Source organism: Raphanus sativus, chromosome 5 (genome assembly GCF_000801105.2).
Source record: "Raphanus sativus cultivar WK10039 chromosome 5, ASM80110v3, whole genome shotgun sequence".
NCBI lineage: Eukaryota > Viridiplantae > Streptophyta > Magnoliopsida > Brassicales > Brassicaceae > Raphanus > Raphanus sativus.
This window is the reverse complement of record NC_079515.1, coordinates 25,688,754-25,706,028: the sequence shown is the minus strand read 5'-3', so window position 1 is coordinate 25,706,028 and position 17,275 is coordinate 25,688,754. Positions and strand designations below refer to the sequence as shown.

The window sequence follows — 17,275 nt, the reverse complement described above, 5'->3', positions numbered from 1 at the left end:
GCTCTCGGCCAAATTCTACATAAACGCGTTCACACTATATATTATTTTACGTTTGTTTCAATATAAAACTCACATGCACGGTTCTACGGGTTATATAAAGTTCTACATAGAAAAATAATTTACAAAAATTTATTATTGTCTATGCTTATTTTATTTTTACTTAATTTATTTTAATAGAATAATATTTTGCATGTGTTATTTTGAAAAAAGAGAGTCTTTTAGTGTTACGGTATCCCCTATATGTTATTTGGGAATCATTTAAAAAATATAAACCTTAGTTTTATAAGAATTAAAAAAGAACCTCATCTTATATGGCACTTGTGTATGCCTTCCATATCCTATTTCAAAGAATTCTAAAGCACTTTATATAAATTATATTTTAAAAATTATATTATCTAGCATTACATTGGTCGCATATATCTTTCCTTAAATAAAACCTACGGAATTATCTAATGTGATTAAAATATATATACGGCAATTAATAATCTTAAATAATAAATATTTGATAACAATTTGTATACTTTCTATCATTTTTGTTTAATTTTTTATTATTAAAATAAATTACACAATTATATTAGTGATATAATAAAAATTAGATTTTTTGTATATGTTATATTTTGAATTTTTCAAAACGAGTAAAAATTACTAAGACTTAAAAATCTTATATAAACTTTTGTGATCAAGGTTTCATTTTTTTTATATTAGAATACAATAATTATAAGACCGTATGAATAAATAATTTCATTTTAATAGGTTTATATATATATATGTTTATATATATATATATATATATATATATATATATATATATATATCATATCGTTTAAATTAAACTATACATCGTATGAAAATACATACTAATATTTTGATATTTGCATTGAACATATATTGAAAAGTTAATACTTTAATTTTTGAAATTTTCATTGTTTTTTAAATGATTATAAATCATTGAAACTACTAAACATCCACATTAAAAAAAATCGTTGGTGTAAAATATTGTTTCACAAATATGCAAATAATCATAAAATCATATGAGTAGAAACCTCATTTAATAAAATCAATATTAAAATAATATCTATGCTAATATCATTTAAATTTAATTACATATTATATACGACAAATAAGAGTGATTGTTTTGATTTATTTACCCTAAAATGATTGCAAAAAAAGAGTGATCGTTTGATTTATATGCGCACACCAATCTATTACATATAGTAATTTATTTTTAATTATTTAATATATATAATTATTATTTTATAATTTGTTAATTTTTCAAAAAAAACAGATAATAAGTAGTAAATATAAAATATTGCACAATATGATGCGTGCAATCGATATATGCAGTATATAATTTTCATAAGTTTTAGTAAAAGGAATGTTTGTATTAATTAGAAAGATTGGTGAATAAACGAAGAAGGTATAAAATAATTAAAATTTAAAATAGTGCAATTAATTTATCAATATCTGAATTATTCGAAGGTTCCACTAAAAATGTATACTAATTTTAATGAAGAAAATAATGTCTTAGTGTCAAATGATGATTTGTTTATGTTCTTATTAATTATATTTTTGTAACTAAAACAATACTAGAAAATCAATTCGATTGAATTAAACAAACACAAACAATACCAAAATAAAACGAACCAAACACAAACCAAACTAAATTAAAACTGAATCGAACACAATCCAAATCGAAATAAAAGTGAACACAAATCAAACCAAACTAATTTGAATTTACTTTGGTTAAGAGTCTCTTAGACTTTAATAAACCAAATCAAACCTAAATCCGTATTTGTTTTTAACAAAATCTAAACATGTAGTTAAACCGACATGTTTATCCCTAATAAAACCGACATATTCCTTATTTGACATAATTGTCAATATTATATATTTTAAATATTTATCATAAAATTCACCAAAGTGCAGGTCTTATCCTAGTTGATAGTATTTGTTGAGATGCAGAATTAAAGCTTAAGAGAAATATAATAGCTTTGTCTAGGAAACTAGATAATAAGAATTATTGGTGTTCATTCTTCTACTGGGCCTTTTGATCCCAGATGGGCCTTTGTTGTACATATTATAATTAAGAGATTATGTTAATTATATATTTCGGAATTGACCTTTGTATTATTATTATTTTTTTTCTGTACACAGACCTTGTATTATTTACAGCTACTTTTCTTTGAACTAAAAAAAATTGACAACCTAATTATTTACAAATCCTTAAAATTTAAAAACCACAAGAACTATTTAACTATGAATCTAATCCCAATTAGGTCTGGTCAACAATTTTTTGTCTAAGTTCTAACAAATAAATAAAAAACATTAAACGGCTAAGAATTTCTAATATATGCATGAATATCATTTTCCTAATTATAGTGTACAAAGAAATACTCACAATTTTAACACAATAAAATAAAAATCCGAGGCCTCAGAAATCACCAGATCACTAAACTCCCACGTAACACAACAACCACAGCCATATTATTCATTTGTGGCCCCAAATCCATTCAAATCCACCACATACACACCACATATATGTTTACTATATAATATGCAATCTCATTTATTTGGAATTAGAGAGTTGACACAAATGGGTCTAAGAGCACTCCCTCTTCAACACAGCGGTGGGTTCATCTCCACAACCAAAGTCCCGATCTCAAGAACCTCGACAAGAATAAGCCAGAAACCTAGATGGGTCGTCGTGTCAGCAAAGCAAGAGAAAGATGAAGAGAAGAAGAAGGAAGACGAGACTTCATTGTTTACTAGACTAACCGATGCGTTGGATTTCGCACAGGTTCGGTCGGAGAAAGACGCTGAGCTTCTCTACGAGGCCCGTGAAGCCACCAAATCCGGTGGCAAGATGAACAAAGAACAGGTCAGTCTTCTTACTTAACCACACCACTTGACAACTTTTTGGTAATAACAATAACTATTACGAAATAAATCCAAAGTTTTACTAGATACAAGTACCCGTAGCAACAATCCTTTGCTACCTTTTATGTAAGAAACCTTAATGTAAAGCTATTTTATTAAACCATGTTGGAATGAGAAATTCTAATTATTAAATTATTGGATTATCATTGAATTATGTTTTGATATATTCCAATTGGTGCAGTATGGGGCATTGAGAAGAAAAATAGGAGGAACATACAAGGACTTCTTTAAATCATACGTTGAAGGTAAGTTCTAGATAACTATTTAATTAGAAGTGATGATGGTTTTATTTGTTATGAGTATTTGAAATAATTGGTTATACAAATGTTATAGTGGATGGAGAATATGTGGAGGAAGGATGGGTCGACAAAACGTGTAAGGTATGCAAAAAGGACACCAAGGGTGAGGCAAGACAAGTGGACAGGTCAGGGAGATATGTTCATGTCTCATGTCTTCAGAATCCTTCAAAACCTTCTGGAAATTTCTTCACCAGACTCTTCTCTAAATGATTAATTTCCAAAATCATATACATGAATGCGCTTTTTCTGTTTTTATTCTTGAAAATTTTATCTTATAGAAACTGAAATTTACTTAAGTACCAAATAAAAATCATGTTTATTGAGATCTTGGGAAACTTAGAGACAAAAAATACACTGGAATAGTTGAAGCCTGGAAGGTATGAACTATGAAGATAATCAACTCTTTATGAAATGTTACTCTCAGCAGGTCACTCTGTTTCCCTCAAGTTTGACAAACCAGTTTACTCTCTTTCAATGGGCCACGTATTGAATAGGCTCATTCCTTCTTTTGGGTATTGGGTAAAAGCATTGACTAAATTCATTTTTATGTATGGGCTTTTTAAAATAACGGTATTAAGGGTTTCCTCCGGGTTTCTTATAAGTACTGCTACGCAGACAAATCAAAGTTCCATGATCTCTTGTAACTCATGTTCTCCTGCCTCAATTCGATTTTTATCACTCGTTTAGGCTTCTTTAAACGCCATGTGTGTTGTTTATATACATGTTTTAAGATTCATGACGCGATTTCTCTCCAAGAAATCGGTTACTTGAGAAAGGGGCAATCTAGAATTTGTGGTTGCAGAACCCTGAAAGTAAACGTCACAAAGAAAAAACGGCAGCTAAAGACGTAGAAGGAGCCTAAGGGCTTCTCCGTCGGAAGCATCGCCGGAAGGGTCTCATATTTCTGTCGCCTTGCGGAGCGGCGTTGCTGCCTTTACCGTTTGGGACTGGCCATGACACCTATAGATATATATCCATTTTTCTCGTTTTATGCTTGCCAGTGAAAAGATAAGACGTGGAAAAGAACACCATCTTCCGGGACTGATTAGCTTCTTGTATTTAGCTTATGCTCTGACTTTATCCAATTCTGAGGCCTTTCTCTTACAAAACTATATTTTTTTGAGGATGGAAAGTTTACACCAATGTGTATTTATCTATCTATCATTATGAAGAAAGTTGTGTAATAGTTTGAAGGTCGTCTTGAGTTGCTCTTCCTCTGAATTAGCCATAAAAGTAATATACCCCCATGTCATCTGAGAAAAAATATTTAGAGCCGATGAAAGACATGACTAGATTAGATTTTGATGCTTGATAATTACGGAAGATGTTAAATAGAATGAAATAGAACATGGAGGTCTCCACTACTGTCAAGTGGATGCTAATTTGGCCTAAGGATGAGCTAATGGCTATGTATGGTTTTGTCCTCCTTGAATATGAATACTTGAAGCTGGGGGGATAATAGAAGGTCAAAGAGTTCTGTCAACCCTGCACACTGAACTAGAAACCTTGATATATGCAATGGAAAACACTCATCCATTGAGCTATAGGTTAATGCTTACGATTATTTAAATTTAATATGTTTTTTTTAATTTTCTGGAATCCAGAGGCTTTTTATGTAACCCAAGAGCTTTTCTTGAGATTTTTTCTGGCTGATTTAATAAATAATTAATCATAAATGAGAAATGAAAACATGAAACGCAATCGATACAACTAGTGGAAAACTAACCAATACTGCAATACATGATAGCCAGAAAAAATGACTTGCCTTTTGACACACATTTAGAGAAGTAACTCCGCATTACGACTAATGCAGGATGGACAAAACATAGATTGGAGAATATTCTAATACGTTGATGCTTATGCTTTATTATACTAATTGATACAAGATTGGAATACCAGCCCCCACTTAGTTGAGACTTCAGAGCAATCCACTGATCAAAACTTTAATCCGGTTTAATTATATTATAATCCGACCATGTACGTAATTTATCAATATTCCATCTTTATCCCTAAAATCCCACCCACGTCTAAAATATCTTCTCCTTCTCCTAATGGTTTAAGCCTGAGATTACTTTTACCTGCATTTTATCGTTGCATATATAATATTCTCAGAATAACATACTACGAGTTACATGTCTATAGGAAATACAAGAATAAGATGAGATGAGATGAGAAAAAAAAAAAAGAATAAGATGAGAATGCTGGCATAATATAGTACCATGGCTCAGAGTGAGTCGAACCGTCAAGCCAGATGAACGGCGGTCAAGCCGCCATACAATGGACGACCAATCTCTCTAAAGATCGATCGGCTGACTTATTGATTATTGAATAAGGAGAGCTTCGTTTTCCCTATCTCATGGAGCTTGATCTGGCTTCTGTATGGACATTACAACCTCTCCTTATATAAGCAAAACAGAGAGTATTATAACATTTCTTTTTTTTAGAACGACAACATTTTAAAATAAACTAATAAATACGAGAAAGACATTGTCTTTTGGATTATTGACACAATGACACCGAGAGCAGCAAAGCAACCTAATTTAAAAGTACGAACGTACCGTTGGATCGTCGACACGACGAAAAGTTAAGCACACGTGTTTGGAGTTGGATACATTTTAGTACGAGAGACAATGATTTTGCTAAACCACGCCGCTCTTAATTATTTTTTTTTATTCAGGTTGTGTTGCTTTTTTGGATTTCGTTGTCCGTGACTCCTCGGTCCTACTCTCTAACCAATAAGAAGGCAGCACGACGAAATCAAAGTATCAGACAAAAAGCACGTGGCCTATTGTTAGTGGATTTTTAAGATTGCCTTTAAAGTCTTAGCCACGTCATCATTCTGAATCTGATATAAACATCAACTCCAATCTCGTAGAAAGAATAATTACAGTTTCCTTTTTTTTTTAAATATAATTACAGTTTCCTTTTTCCGCAGTATAATCTGAATGACAAGAATCAGCAATAAAGATATGAAAATTACTTTTTCAAAACAAGATAAAGTGATTAAAAATACATATGAACTATACGAACAAAAGTATATAAAATAGTTGAGTTGCGTTTTATTCATTACGGATCACCTAATCAATTTGACAGTTAATCTAACTCTTTCAATGTACATATTGATTAGAGCTCATAAGATAAAGAAGTTGCTCACCACCTAAATCATAGTATGAGCAGTGCCGTTCACTAACTCCAATACTCAATTATCATTACAAAAAGCTTTTAATTTTTTTTCGTAATATTTTTTTTCTTTTGGTCACATATTTGTAATCAGAGCGATACATTGCACAATAATCATTATGGTTTGTTTATGATAGAAGCAAACAACACTCATATATGATCAAACGAATTAAAACCAAAATATAAATTAAAAAAAAAACTGAAATGAGCAAAACATGTATTCATCAAAGGCTGAGGTTTTGCTTTACTCTGTCTGTTCAGGAACCGTGTGGTGAATGAATCTAAACTTTCTCCTCGACTGTTTCTCATCAATGTTAAGGGCAGGTTGTTTCCGGTTTAGGCCACTGCCCACTGAAACATTACGTTTTAGCATTGGCTTAGGGAGATCGTCAAGCGGCTCGTGCTGGTTCACATGGCTCAAGAAGGAGCGTCGAGGAATGTTATCATCACCTTTCATCGACCGCTTTGCTCTAATAGCTTTCTGATCTTTCCATGACTCGATGTTCCACTGGCGAACCGCATCTTCTGCTTCAAGCTGCTTCACATTAGCAATTTCTACCCGGTTTAACGCAGCTTCTAAGGCTCGTTGACTTTGTTTAACTTCTTCGTTAGCTTCCTCCAACTTCCTCATGATCTCAATGGATATGTCTTCTTGCATTTGTTCTTTGAGTGTTAAAGGTGACCTTGGTGGTAGCTCCGGGAAGCAAAACTCGTCTTTATTGGTGCATAGTATTGTCATTTCAGCAATGGCAAGTGCTTCCGCTGCTCTAGCTGCTTCCTCCATTTTTCTTGCAGCAACTAATCTCATTTTTGCGGTTTTCAGACATGCACTGCTCTGTTTGTTATCATTGGTTTCAACAACCATCTTAACTTGTTCGCATTGCGGGTTCACGTATACATTCTTGGTAATGAATCTCTCTTCATCATCATGCTTTGACCTCAAACTGTTAAGCTCCTCAGCTAGAGACGCCACTCCAATAAAATCTTTATGTTCCACCGTCTTCATATTCAAAGATTCAACGTAGGATCGGATCATAGAAAGATCGTCCATTGTTTTACCAAGATTCATACTGGCTTGCTTTAGTTCCGTGAAGACCATATCTGGAGACTTCAAGAGACTACGGTGGCAACGTTCACCATGGTTCATCTCTTTAATTTGTGAACGAAGATGTTCAGGGCTTTCCATGCATTTCACGGGTTGTTGCTGTTGCAGCTCCAGCTTCAAGTCTTTAACAATCTTTTTTCGTTGATCCAAGAGCTTCTAGAAAATCTAGAGTTTCTAACTCTTTCATAATCAGATCCTTCTCAAGCTTTGCTGCATTTTCCTCCATTTTCTTGAGGTCAAAGTCTCCCACACCGTCCTGGAGAATAAACAAACAAACATAAAACATATAATAAATCTTGTCCTCGTGCTGAATGGTTCGGACACCAACAAAATGTAATGTAGCATCTTTCATAAGTCTCATGCTAAAATTAAATAAAATAAAATATCAGAGTATATATTTGCCGGCTCTAGCCCTACACATCGTATATACACATTTTTTTTGATCAAATCGTATATACACATAAACACTGAAGTTTCGGACATGGCCGTAGATAACATTTTAAGCTAACTACATATCAGAGCAAACAATTCAGGACGACTTTGAAACTGCCATGCAACACATCAAGGGACCGGTCCTGAGCATAACTATATGGTTTCCCAAATTTTTAAAAGTAATTTAAATAAACAAAAGTCCCCAAATTTATTATTAAAAAATTATTATAATAATTTTTTTAATCATTTATAGCTACCAAATTTATTTATTTTTTTCTGTAAAATAACTCCCAAAATTTCAGGGTCGATTTTGAATTTATAAATGAAAATAATGAATAACACTTCAGATTCTCAGTGACAACAGTACTTGAACATGCATTGCACAACAAGAGTTCAAAAGACAAGAACTCACGTAATTGTCTTTGAGTTTGAATGGAACCCGAGAAGACCCGCGACCACATAATCCGGTTACCTCCGATCCGAATACGATTCTCACATCCCGGATTCTCGGTGTACCGGGAATTTCCTCCGCCGCAGAATTCTTCTGAAGCCTCCTCTCCGTCATTCTCCGCCTCAAGAACAACCAAATGGTTTGTCAAAACTCAAAAGGTAAAGAGAATTTAAAGAGAAGCTCATCGCAGTAATCATAGTTACTGCACAGAAGCAGACATTATAAAGAAAAGAGCTCTTGAACAAGTGATTCGCTATCATTGTGTTTTCTCGTTAATTGAGTCAAAATGACCAAGGCAGGATTAAAGAAACGTAGTGAGGATAATCAAGGGTGTGTACGTGGCTTGTACTGATTGGCTCTTCGGCTCACATAATCAACGGTTTGTTGTCTCTCTTTGACTATACTTGGCGTGAAACTGGGTGTACCTGGCCGTTGATTAAGGAAGCGATCTTGGGCCGTTGATTGCGGAAGTATCGAAAGGTATATGTCGTGGCATGGCCAAACCTTTTTTTTTTTTTTTTTTGCCATCTGGCATGGCCAAACCTATGTAAGCAGGAATTTGGGTCGTCATTTATAATCTTTTATATAGGTTGACCAAAATTACTGTATATAAAGCCAAAATATGAACTTTGCATATATAATCACCCAAAACACAGTTAAGTATTTACATTGACGTATTTTGTAACCACGTACATTGACGGTTGATGCATTATTGTTAAAAGGTAAAAAAACTTGCTTACTAAGCTACCACATAACTTTTATGTGTTTTATCTTCTTTCATAAAATATCAAAAACATTTTTTTAATTAGGTATTTTCAAGGTTAAACATGATTTCCGAAAATTTATATTTATATATATATAATGCTTAACATTGTTAGGGCCCTAGAGCAAAACTTCTTTTACCTTTCAAAATTTATGTTTATTCGTTGTTTTAAATACATTTTTGTTTTAAAAATTTAAACAGTAATATTTTGTTACGAAACCATAACAATATACATATAAAATATTTTAACCCTTTTTCAATTTTATTTATTAAAATTTTAAAATTTTCTATATAGAAATATGAATTTATAAAAGAAATTGGGTTTTGTTAATATACGAAAAACAAGGGTTTAGATTCGGGGCCGATTGTAGCCCTGACCGGCATTGTATATATGACAGAAAATGAGTGTGTATTTATAACATAGGACTATAGGAGTTAATTTATTTTTTTAATAAATAACTATATATATTACTATATACCAATAATTAGAATGTTACATATTAGTTTTACAGTGTGAACACGAGTATAGCCTTATTTTCTAATTAAACAAAAGCTATGTTGTTTGTATTGAAATATAAGATTTCATATCCGGAAGTTGACATGATATCCCCGTGGGAGATTACGTTATAATTTAGAGTAAATGAGTGCGTGAAATAAATTGGTGGAGCATTCTCATATAGTTGTCTAACCAACTTTGTAGACATTTCATTATTAAAAAGAGAGTTTGTGGCCATATTTTTCCATCTAATTAAAGCATGCACAGTCTGATTAGGAGGAGAATGGACCACGTACAGATACGAATATACGATCATGCCTTCAATAAATTATATACGGCCTCAACCGTCTTCCTCTCCTTCCATCTAACGGGTGAAGATTCATCATCGCCACTTAATCATTAATCACCCTCCATCACGTTTCTATTTCTTTCCCGCAAACGTATATATATTCCAACAGAAATTAGAACCGACAAAAACAGTTTCTCAGTTGACTAATGCCGGGACTTGGGACTTACCAGTTGCCAACCACTCTCTACTGGTATCGTAGTTTAAAGTCTTGTTCATAGTCATAGTATAAGTTGGGCACAAACACCTAGATTTAAATGAATTAAGTAGGCTTCGTCACAAATTAAAGATTCTTAAAAAAGATTAGTGAACGCAGAATTTTATAATCATAAGACAAAATGAATTTACATTTATTTCTTGATAGATTAGTCTCTTCACATACAAGGTACTTAACCATTATAAAAATCTTCTAAATAAACCAACTTTTTCATGGTTAATAAACTAAAGCAAGTTAACATGCATTAGCACTCTTCACTCAAAACGCAAAAAAATTAAAAGTGCTTTCTTAAGATAGAATATCAAGCTGAATACATTTATATCGTTATAAACAAGACTTCAAATTTCAACTTTTATAGTCAAAATTTCAAATAAAATTAAACTGTTCATAGAAATCTGTAAAATGTTTTATAAAATAGAGCAAAAACTTCTTAAATATATAAGACATGGTGGTCGATCACTACTATATCATTAATAAAATGTATAAAAACATTTGTCGGTTAACAGAGTATATATACACACAGATATATATATATATATATATATATATATATATATACATTGATACACACAATAATAGTCTCCGACTAATTTATCATCAAATGTATGTTATGTGCCTACATATCTTTTTGGATATGAACATACCATAACTTTTGGTCTGATTAGTTCCTTATTACGACAAACAAGGTCTTAAAACTTCAGTAGGTGTGAAGTCTTCATGTCTTCTATAGTTTAAAGGTCTTAGAACATACCATAACTTTAAACGTGTAGATTATCTCGTGAAATCATTATTTCCTTAATAACAAGAACACCGGGAAAAACCAGATTTTGTTTAGGTAACTGTTAAAGAAAAAAAAAGAGCTCTGATGGAGAACTGCTGGTTCCCCGGGAACAGTGCTTCCGTCCTAAATCCTCCGAGTCTCGCCGCTGGTGATAACCGTCTGCTGATCCCCCCCCTCCCGCCTGACCCTCCTGACCCTGACCCCTCCAATCCCCTGTCTCTAGCCCGCTTTCCTCCCCTCAATTCCCCTGCTCCTAAATCACCCAAGAACTTCCGAGGTCCACCGCGTGCTCCTTCTCAGAGCTCGTCTGGTAAGGCCTCGAGATCTAAACCTTCTGCTGGAAAAGTTGTAACAGCAGCTCCCCTTACTCCAGTTGTCTCCGAGTCTTCCATTTCTGGATCTGGATCTCAGAACACTGTTCATTTGGCCCTAGAAAAATTTAAAATCCTTCCTCCTAAAAACTCCTCTCCTATCCAAACTAACCGTGCCTCTAAACCTCTCCTAAACCCCCGCCTCTAGCTCCTTTACCTCTCCAAACTTCATCTTCAGTTACTGTCTCCTCCTCTCAACCATCTGCTGTCCCCTCCTCCTCCCAACCGTCTGCTGTTCCCTCTACCCCTCCTCTCAACCCTGTTCCTCCCCCATCTTCTTCACCCTCCCATCAGCACCCTCTACCCTCTCATCCCTTGCCTAAGCCTCCCCTTGTTGAGCGCCTTCGCAAATCTCAGAACAAAACCCTTTCTAGGTTGGCTCCAGTCTCTCTCTCTGAAACTGGCAGGCCTAGTGTGCTGATTCCAGATAGTGTTTTCCAAAAAGGGGCTGAGCTCCACAAGGATTTCATTATCTGTTATTTCAATGGTCGGCCTCCTGTATTTAATCACATTCAGAGTATCCTCAATCAATTATGGAGCAAGGGCAAGCGAGTGGAAATTCATACTAACCCTCTCTCGCGATCAATGCTGGTTAGGATACCTTCCGACTATCTCCGCCAGAAAATATTGGAGAAGAGAGTATGGTATGTTGGAGACTCCATGTTCCAAGCCATCCAATGGACCTCTTCTGCATCGATCAAAACCCCTCCACCCCTTGATTCGATCCAGATTTGGGCCCATTTGACAGGCATCCCGCTAGACCTACGACATGAAGAAGGGCTCAGTTTAGTTGCAGGTTTAGTTGGAGAGCCAAAGGAGACTGATGACTTCACACTTAATCTTGTGAGCCTAACCTTATCTCATGTTAAAGTCGCAGTGGACCTTACCCAACCTCTACCAGATGTGGTTGAATTCACCCGGGAATCAGGTGAAGTAGTGGAAGTTACAGTCTTCTACCCTTGGGTTCCTCCAACATGTGCCCACTGCAAGGAGTTAGGACACATTAGTAAGAACTGCTTACAACTTCCTAAGCAATCAAAGAAACCATCACCTGCTACTCAAAGTAAGGAAAAAAAGGCTTCTGCAGCTGAGTTTGTGCCCCCTTCTTCCCAAAAAGTTAAAAAGTCTGCTGAACCCGACCCTCCTGTCTTGCCAGTGCTTGAGAAACTGCTTTCTGACCTCTCTGCTCTTTCTCAGGCTCCGGCTCCCTCCTTGTCATCCTCCTCCCAAATCCTGCCAAATCCCCAAAGCCAACCATCTCCTCTCTCCTCCTTCCCCTTGTCTTCATCCTCCATAAACCTTCCTTCCCCTCCCTCCTCCTCCCCCTTACCTTCATCCACTTCTCTTCCTCTTTTATCCCCTTCAAATCCCCAAAACCAGCTAGTTCTTTTTGCTAAATCTCCCTCCCATTCCAGTTCCCCTGATCCTAGACCCCCTCTAAAAAGATCCAGACCCTCTAGCTCCCAGCAGTCTTTCCCCTCCTTTACTGACCAATTAAACTTTTTCTCCAAGCCTCCTATCAAACCCCCGGCCCCATCTGTTCCCCCTGACCCCTCTCCTTTTCACCTCTCTAACCCCTTTACTCTTTTGTCACCTCATGGCTCTTCTCTTCTGGAGGAGACCATTGACTAATTATCTATGGATACTAAATCCTTTTTTTGGAATGTGCGGGGTATAAATGACCCGACAAAACATTCACCTTTTTGTCAATGGCTTTGTAGTCACCAACCCTCTTTTGGTTCCCTATTAGAAACCCACATCAAATCCCATAATTTAAACCATCTCATGGGGAAGCTGTGCAGAGGATATAACTTCACTTCCAATCATTCTGCTGATGATGATGGTCGGATTATCCTCATATGGAAAGATAATATCTCTGTTCGCACCCTGCAGCAGTCAAGACAAGCCCTCACCTGCGAAATAAAGATTCCGGGGTCAGCTGTGTTCATATATACTTCAGTCTATGCCTCTAATGAGAGCTCAGAGCGTACAGACCTTTGGGTGGAACTCTTAAACACCTTCCAGACCTACTCTCTTGTTTCTACTCCATGGATGGTGGGAGGTGATTTCAACCAAATTTTACATCCAGCGGAGCACTCTCTGGCATCAGTGAACACTCTCACCTCTGATATGATTCAGTTCAAGGACTGTCTCTCACAAATGGGACTGTTTGACCTTCGATATCAATGCTCCTTCTTCACCTGGTCCAACCACTGCCCTGTAGCCCCAATAGCCAAAAAGCTAGACCGCCTCCTCATCAATAACCCACTCCTAAACCTACTCCCTGACTGTTCAGCATTTTTTCTCCCTTCCCTTACTTCAGACCATACTCCCTGTCTCCTAAACCTAGCCTACAAAATCCCCACCTGTGGAACCCGACCTTTTAAGTTCTTCAACTACCTAACTAAGCATCCCGGTTTTCACCAGCTGGTACTTGATTCTTGGACTCAGGCCGGCAGCGCTGCCTGGAACCTCACAGCTCTTGCCTGGAAACAAAAACAGATAAAGAGTGATCTCAAACAACTAAATAAAGATAATTTTTCTCAAATCCAACTGAGAGTTTGTGAGGCTAACCGTGTGTTGCAAGATGTGCAGGTACAGGTCATGCAGTCTCCCTCACCTCAACTGTTTCAACAGGAGAAGGATGCAATTGAACGATGGAATTTCCTACGGATGATAGAGGAGTGCTACTTTAAGCAAAGGTCGCGGATTAATTGGCTAAAGGAGGGTGATCTCAACACTACCTTCTTCTTTCGGATAGTGCAAACACGCCTCAACCTCAACACAATAAGACTTTTCATGCTTCCCTCTGGTGCCACCATCACGGATCCTTTGGAAATGAGCTCACATGCTGTTCGTCACTTCACCAGCATCTTAGGACCGAGGCCTCATCTCTGCACTGTTATTGCCTCCACGGTGGAATGGTTCCAAGCCCTCTCTCCTTTCCGCTGTGATAGTAACCAGAGAATGATGATGACTGCAATACCAACAAGCGAGGAGATAACTACTGTGATGCACAAGCTCAATCCAAATAAGGCTCCGGGGCCAGATGGACTTACCTCCGGTTTCTACAAATCGGCGTGGGCTATTGTGGGAGATGAAGTCATAGCCTCCATCCTTCACTTCTTTCACTCCTCCTTCATGCCTTCTACCACCAATAGCACCATTCTTACCCTGGTCCCCAAGCATACAGGAGCGTCTCTGATCACTGATTTTCGGCCCATTGCTTGCTTAAACACAACATATAAAGTCGTCTCTCGCCTGCTGGTTAAACGCTTGAAGCCAATCTTGACATCGCTAATAGCTCCTAGTCAAACTGCGTTTGTAAAAGGTAGACTATTAGTAGAGAATACTACTTTGGCGGGAGAACTCGTAAATGGATACCACAGGCCTAACGGAACCAAACGAATAACCCTAAAGGTGGATATAGCTAAGGCTTTTGATACCTTGTCATGGGACTTCCTACTATCCTGCTTGAAAGGTTTTGACTTGCCGGAAACTTTTGTTTCTTGGGTTCGGTCTTGTGTGTGCACTCCTGCCTTCACTGTGGGTTACAATGGACGGGTAAATGGCTTCTTTAAGGGGACTCGGGGCTTGCGACAGGGGGACCCCTTATCCCCTTATCTCTTCGTTATTGCGCTTAATAATCTCTCTCTGATGCTTAACAGAGCAGCCCAAGAAATGCGCTTCAATTACCACCTCAACTGCTCATCAACAAGGCTCACACACCTTTGTTTTGCTGACGATCTCTTGATCTTCATGGACGGGTCTTTGGAGTCGGTTCAGGCTGTTCTTCAGGTTTTAAGAGAGTTCCAGCGTCGTTCTGGGCTAGCAGTGAGTGTGCACAAAACCTCGTTCTATGCATCTGGACTCTCGCAGGAAGAAACCGATCTGATTCAGTTTACAACTGGTATGCCTATGGGATCTCTCCCCGTCCGCTACCTTGGAGTTCCTCTCTGCACAAAAAAGCTCAACTTGTTAAACTGTGAAGGACTGCTGCAACAGATCAAGAGTAAATTCTCTTCATGGAGTTCAAAGGCCTTATCTTTTGCTGGTCGGTTATTGCTAATCAAGACAGTGATCTCAGGGATCACAACTTTTTGGTGCTCTACATTCATACTTCCAAAAGCTGTTGTGAAGAGGATAAATTCCCTTTGTGGAATTTTCTTGTGGAAGGGAAATATAGACGGGCACCACACAGCTAGGGTATCGTGGGCAGTGGTAACAAAACCGAAGGAAGAGGGAGGACTGGGTGTAAACGACCTACTACTATGGAACAAGGCGTGTGGTCTAAAGCTAATCTGGCTGTTATTTTTCCAATCAGGCTCTATCTGGGTGGCATGGTTCAAGGAGGAGGTTTTAAACGGGGATCTCAGCAACTTATGGACTACCACCCCTAACAGGAGGTTCTCTTGGCAAGTGAACAAACTACTGAAATTGAGTCCTCTAATCTACCAGTGGATTCACCTTAAGGTTGCCAATGGTCTCTCTTGCCGGTTCTGGACTGATCACTGGTCTCCTTTTGGTCGACTAAGAGATTTTCTCCAATTGGGTGCTCGCTCTTCCTTGGGGATCGCAGACGTCGCAACTCTTGCTTCCCTCTCAAACAACAATACTTGGCTCCTTCCTCCTGCACGATCGGAAGCACAGGTCCAGTTGCAATCTTATTTAACTACTATTACCTTAACTGAAGAGAATGACTCTTATGAATGGGTAATAGAGGGAACCTTGTATCAGAAGTATTCAATTGGGATTGTGTATCGGAAGCTTCGAGTGCAGGGACAGCCGGTATCTTGGAACGCAATTGTCTGGAATAAAGGAGGCATCCCACGTCACAGCTTCTTGACATGGCTATTTGTGCTGAACCGCTGTCCGACAAGAGATAGAATTCTTGGATGGGGGCTACAGACATCGCCGCTATGTCTGCTCTGTAATGTGATGCCTGAGAGTAGGAACCACCTATTCTTTGATTGCCACTTCTCCTGGGGATTATGGGGTACATTGGCGCCTCGCTGTGGGATTACTCCCAATCCTGGGATTTAACGATGGCGCAGCTTCAGGGTCAAACTGGGAGGTCACCGCGAGGGAAGCTAGCTCTCCTATGCTGGCAGAGTTGCATCTACTGGACGTGGTCAGAGCGGAATGCGCGCCTTCATCGAAACATTTTCCGTTCGGTGGAAGGGATCTCTCGTTTGATTGATAGACAACTAAAGGACAGGATCCTGAGCCTCCGATCAACAAATCCTCGTGTCTCTTCGTTGATGATGCAGCAGTGGTTCGCCTAAACCTCAACTGGAAATTCTCTCCTCTTCCGCCTGATCATCCTCGCGACTCTCCGTTTCTATACTGTTCGATATCCTCGATGCTTTACTTCCCTCAAAAGAGCTATTGGGCTAGTGTTTACTGTCAATTGGGCTTGGGTTACTATCTTTTATGTGTTGGTTAACTGTTGGGTTTTGAATTGGGTTTCAATTATCTACTGGGTTGGGTCAAAAACATCTAAAGCCTAGGCTTGTATTATTTTATTTCTCATGCAATTTTAATATGAAAAAGGTCTTCAAAAAAAAAAAACAAGAACACCGAGAATAACGTCAAATGAGGGAAAATATATATAAGGCAAACATTTAATACTAAGTATTAAAACCCTAAGCAATGAATATAAGCTTTGAATCATTACAAATAATGTGATCTCCACGTCTCTCCCATAGTTAATGGGGAAGCATTAAGTAATGCATACACGTCCAACAGTTTGATAGCCACCTTTCATTTATTTTCTAACCATTTCTCGGCCTATGTGTTATTTCGAGATATCGTTTCTTGGCCTACATGTAAAATGCTCATCCATGTGAATTATTTTTTCCAATAGAAAAGTCCAAAATAATTTAATAGTAACAAAA

The 17,275-nt window shown here is 37.3% G+C and overlaps 2 protein-coding genes and 1 long non-coding RNA gene across 3 annotated transcripts; 1 reads left to right on the top strand and 2 right to left on the bottom strand.

Moving 5' to 3' along the window:
- The first annotated feature begins 2,567 nt into the window (after positions 1 to 2,567).
- Positions 2,568 to 3,532, top strand: LOC108833625 (uncharacterized). The gene is made up of 3 exons (XM_018607036.2): positions 2,568 to 2,878; positions 3,119 to 3,182; positions 3,271 to 3,532. The coding sequence occupies exons 1-3, from the start codon at positions 2,594 to 2,596 to the stop codon at positions 3,444 to 3,446; spliced, it is 525 nt and encodes a 174-aa protein (XP_018462538.1). The 5' UTR covers positions 2,568 to 2,593; the 3' UTR covers positions 3,447 to 3,532.
- A 1,407-nt stretch (positions 3,533 to 4,939) lies between these two features.
- On the bottom strand, positions 4,940 to 5,726 carry LOC108857740 (uncharacterized). Its single transcript, XR_001950376.2, has 2 exons — positions 5,455 to 5,726; positions 4,940 to 5,314 (listed from the first exon to the last, which is right to left on the bottom strand). It is a non-coding gene; the product is annotated as an uncharacterized LOC108857740 (long non-coding RNA).
- A 769-nt stretch (positions 5,727 to 6,495) lies between these two features.
- On the bottom strand, positions 6,496 to 8,879 carry LOC108832228 (WEB family protein At3g56270). Its single transcript, XM_018605719.2, is given in 3 exon segments — positions 6,496 to 7,659; positions 7,661 to 7,777; positions 8,366 to 8,879. Coding segments are annotated over 3 exon segments (1,269 nt in total). The 5' UTR covers positions 8,519 to 8,879; the 3' UTR covers positions 6,496 to 6,660.
- Between the last annotated feature and the right edge of the window lie 8,396 nt (positions 8,880 to 17,275).

Bases quoted from the DNA above. Each gene is read 5' to 3' on its own strand.
- LOC108833625 (XM_018607036.2), top strand. From the start codon at position 2,594: ATGGGTCTAAGAGCACTCCCTCTTCAACACAGCGGTGGGTTCATCTCC. The intron at 2,879-3,118 runs GTCAGTCTTCTT...CAATTGGTGCAG, and splicing joins GCAAGATGAACAAAGAACAG to TATGGGGCATTGAGAAGAAA. The intron at 3,183-3,270 runs GTAAGTTCTAGA...CAAATGTTATAG, and splicing joins CTTTAAATCATACGTTGAAG to TGGATGGAGAATATGTGGAG.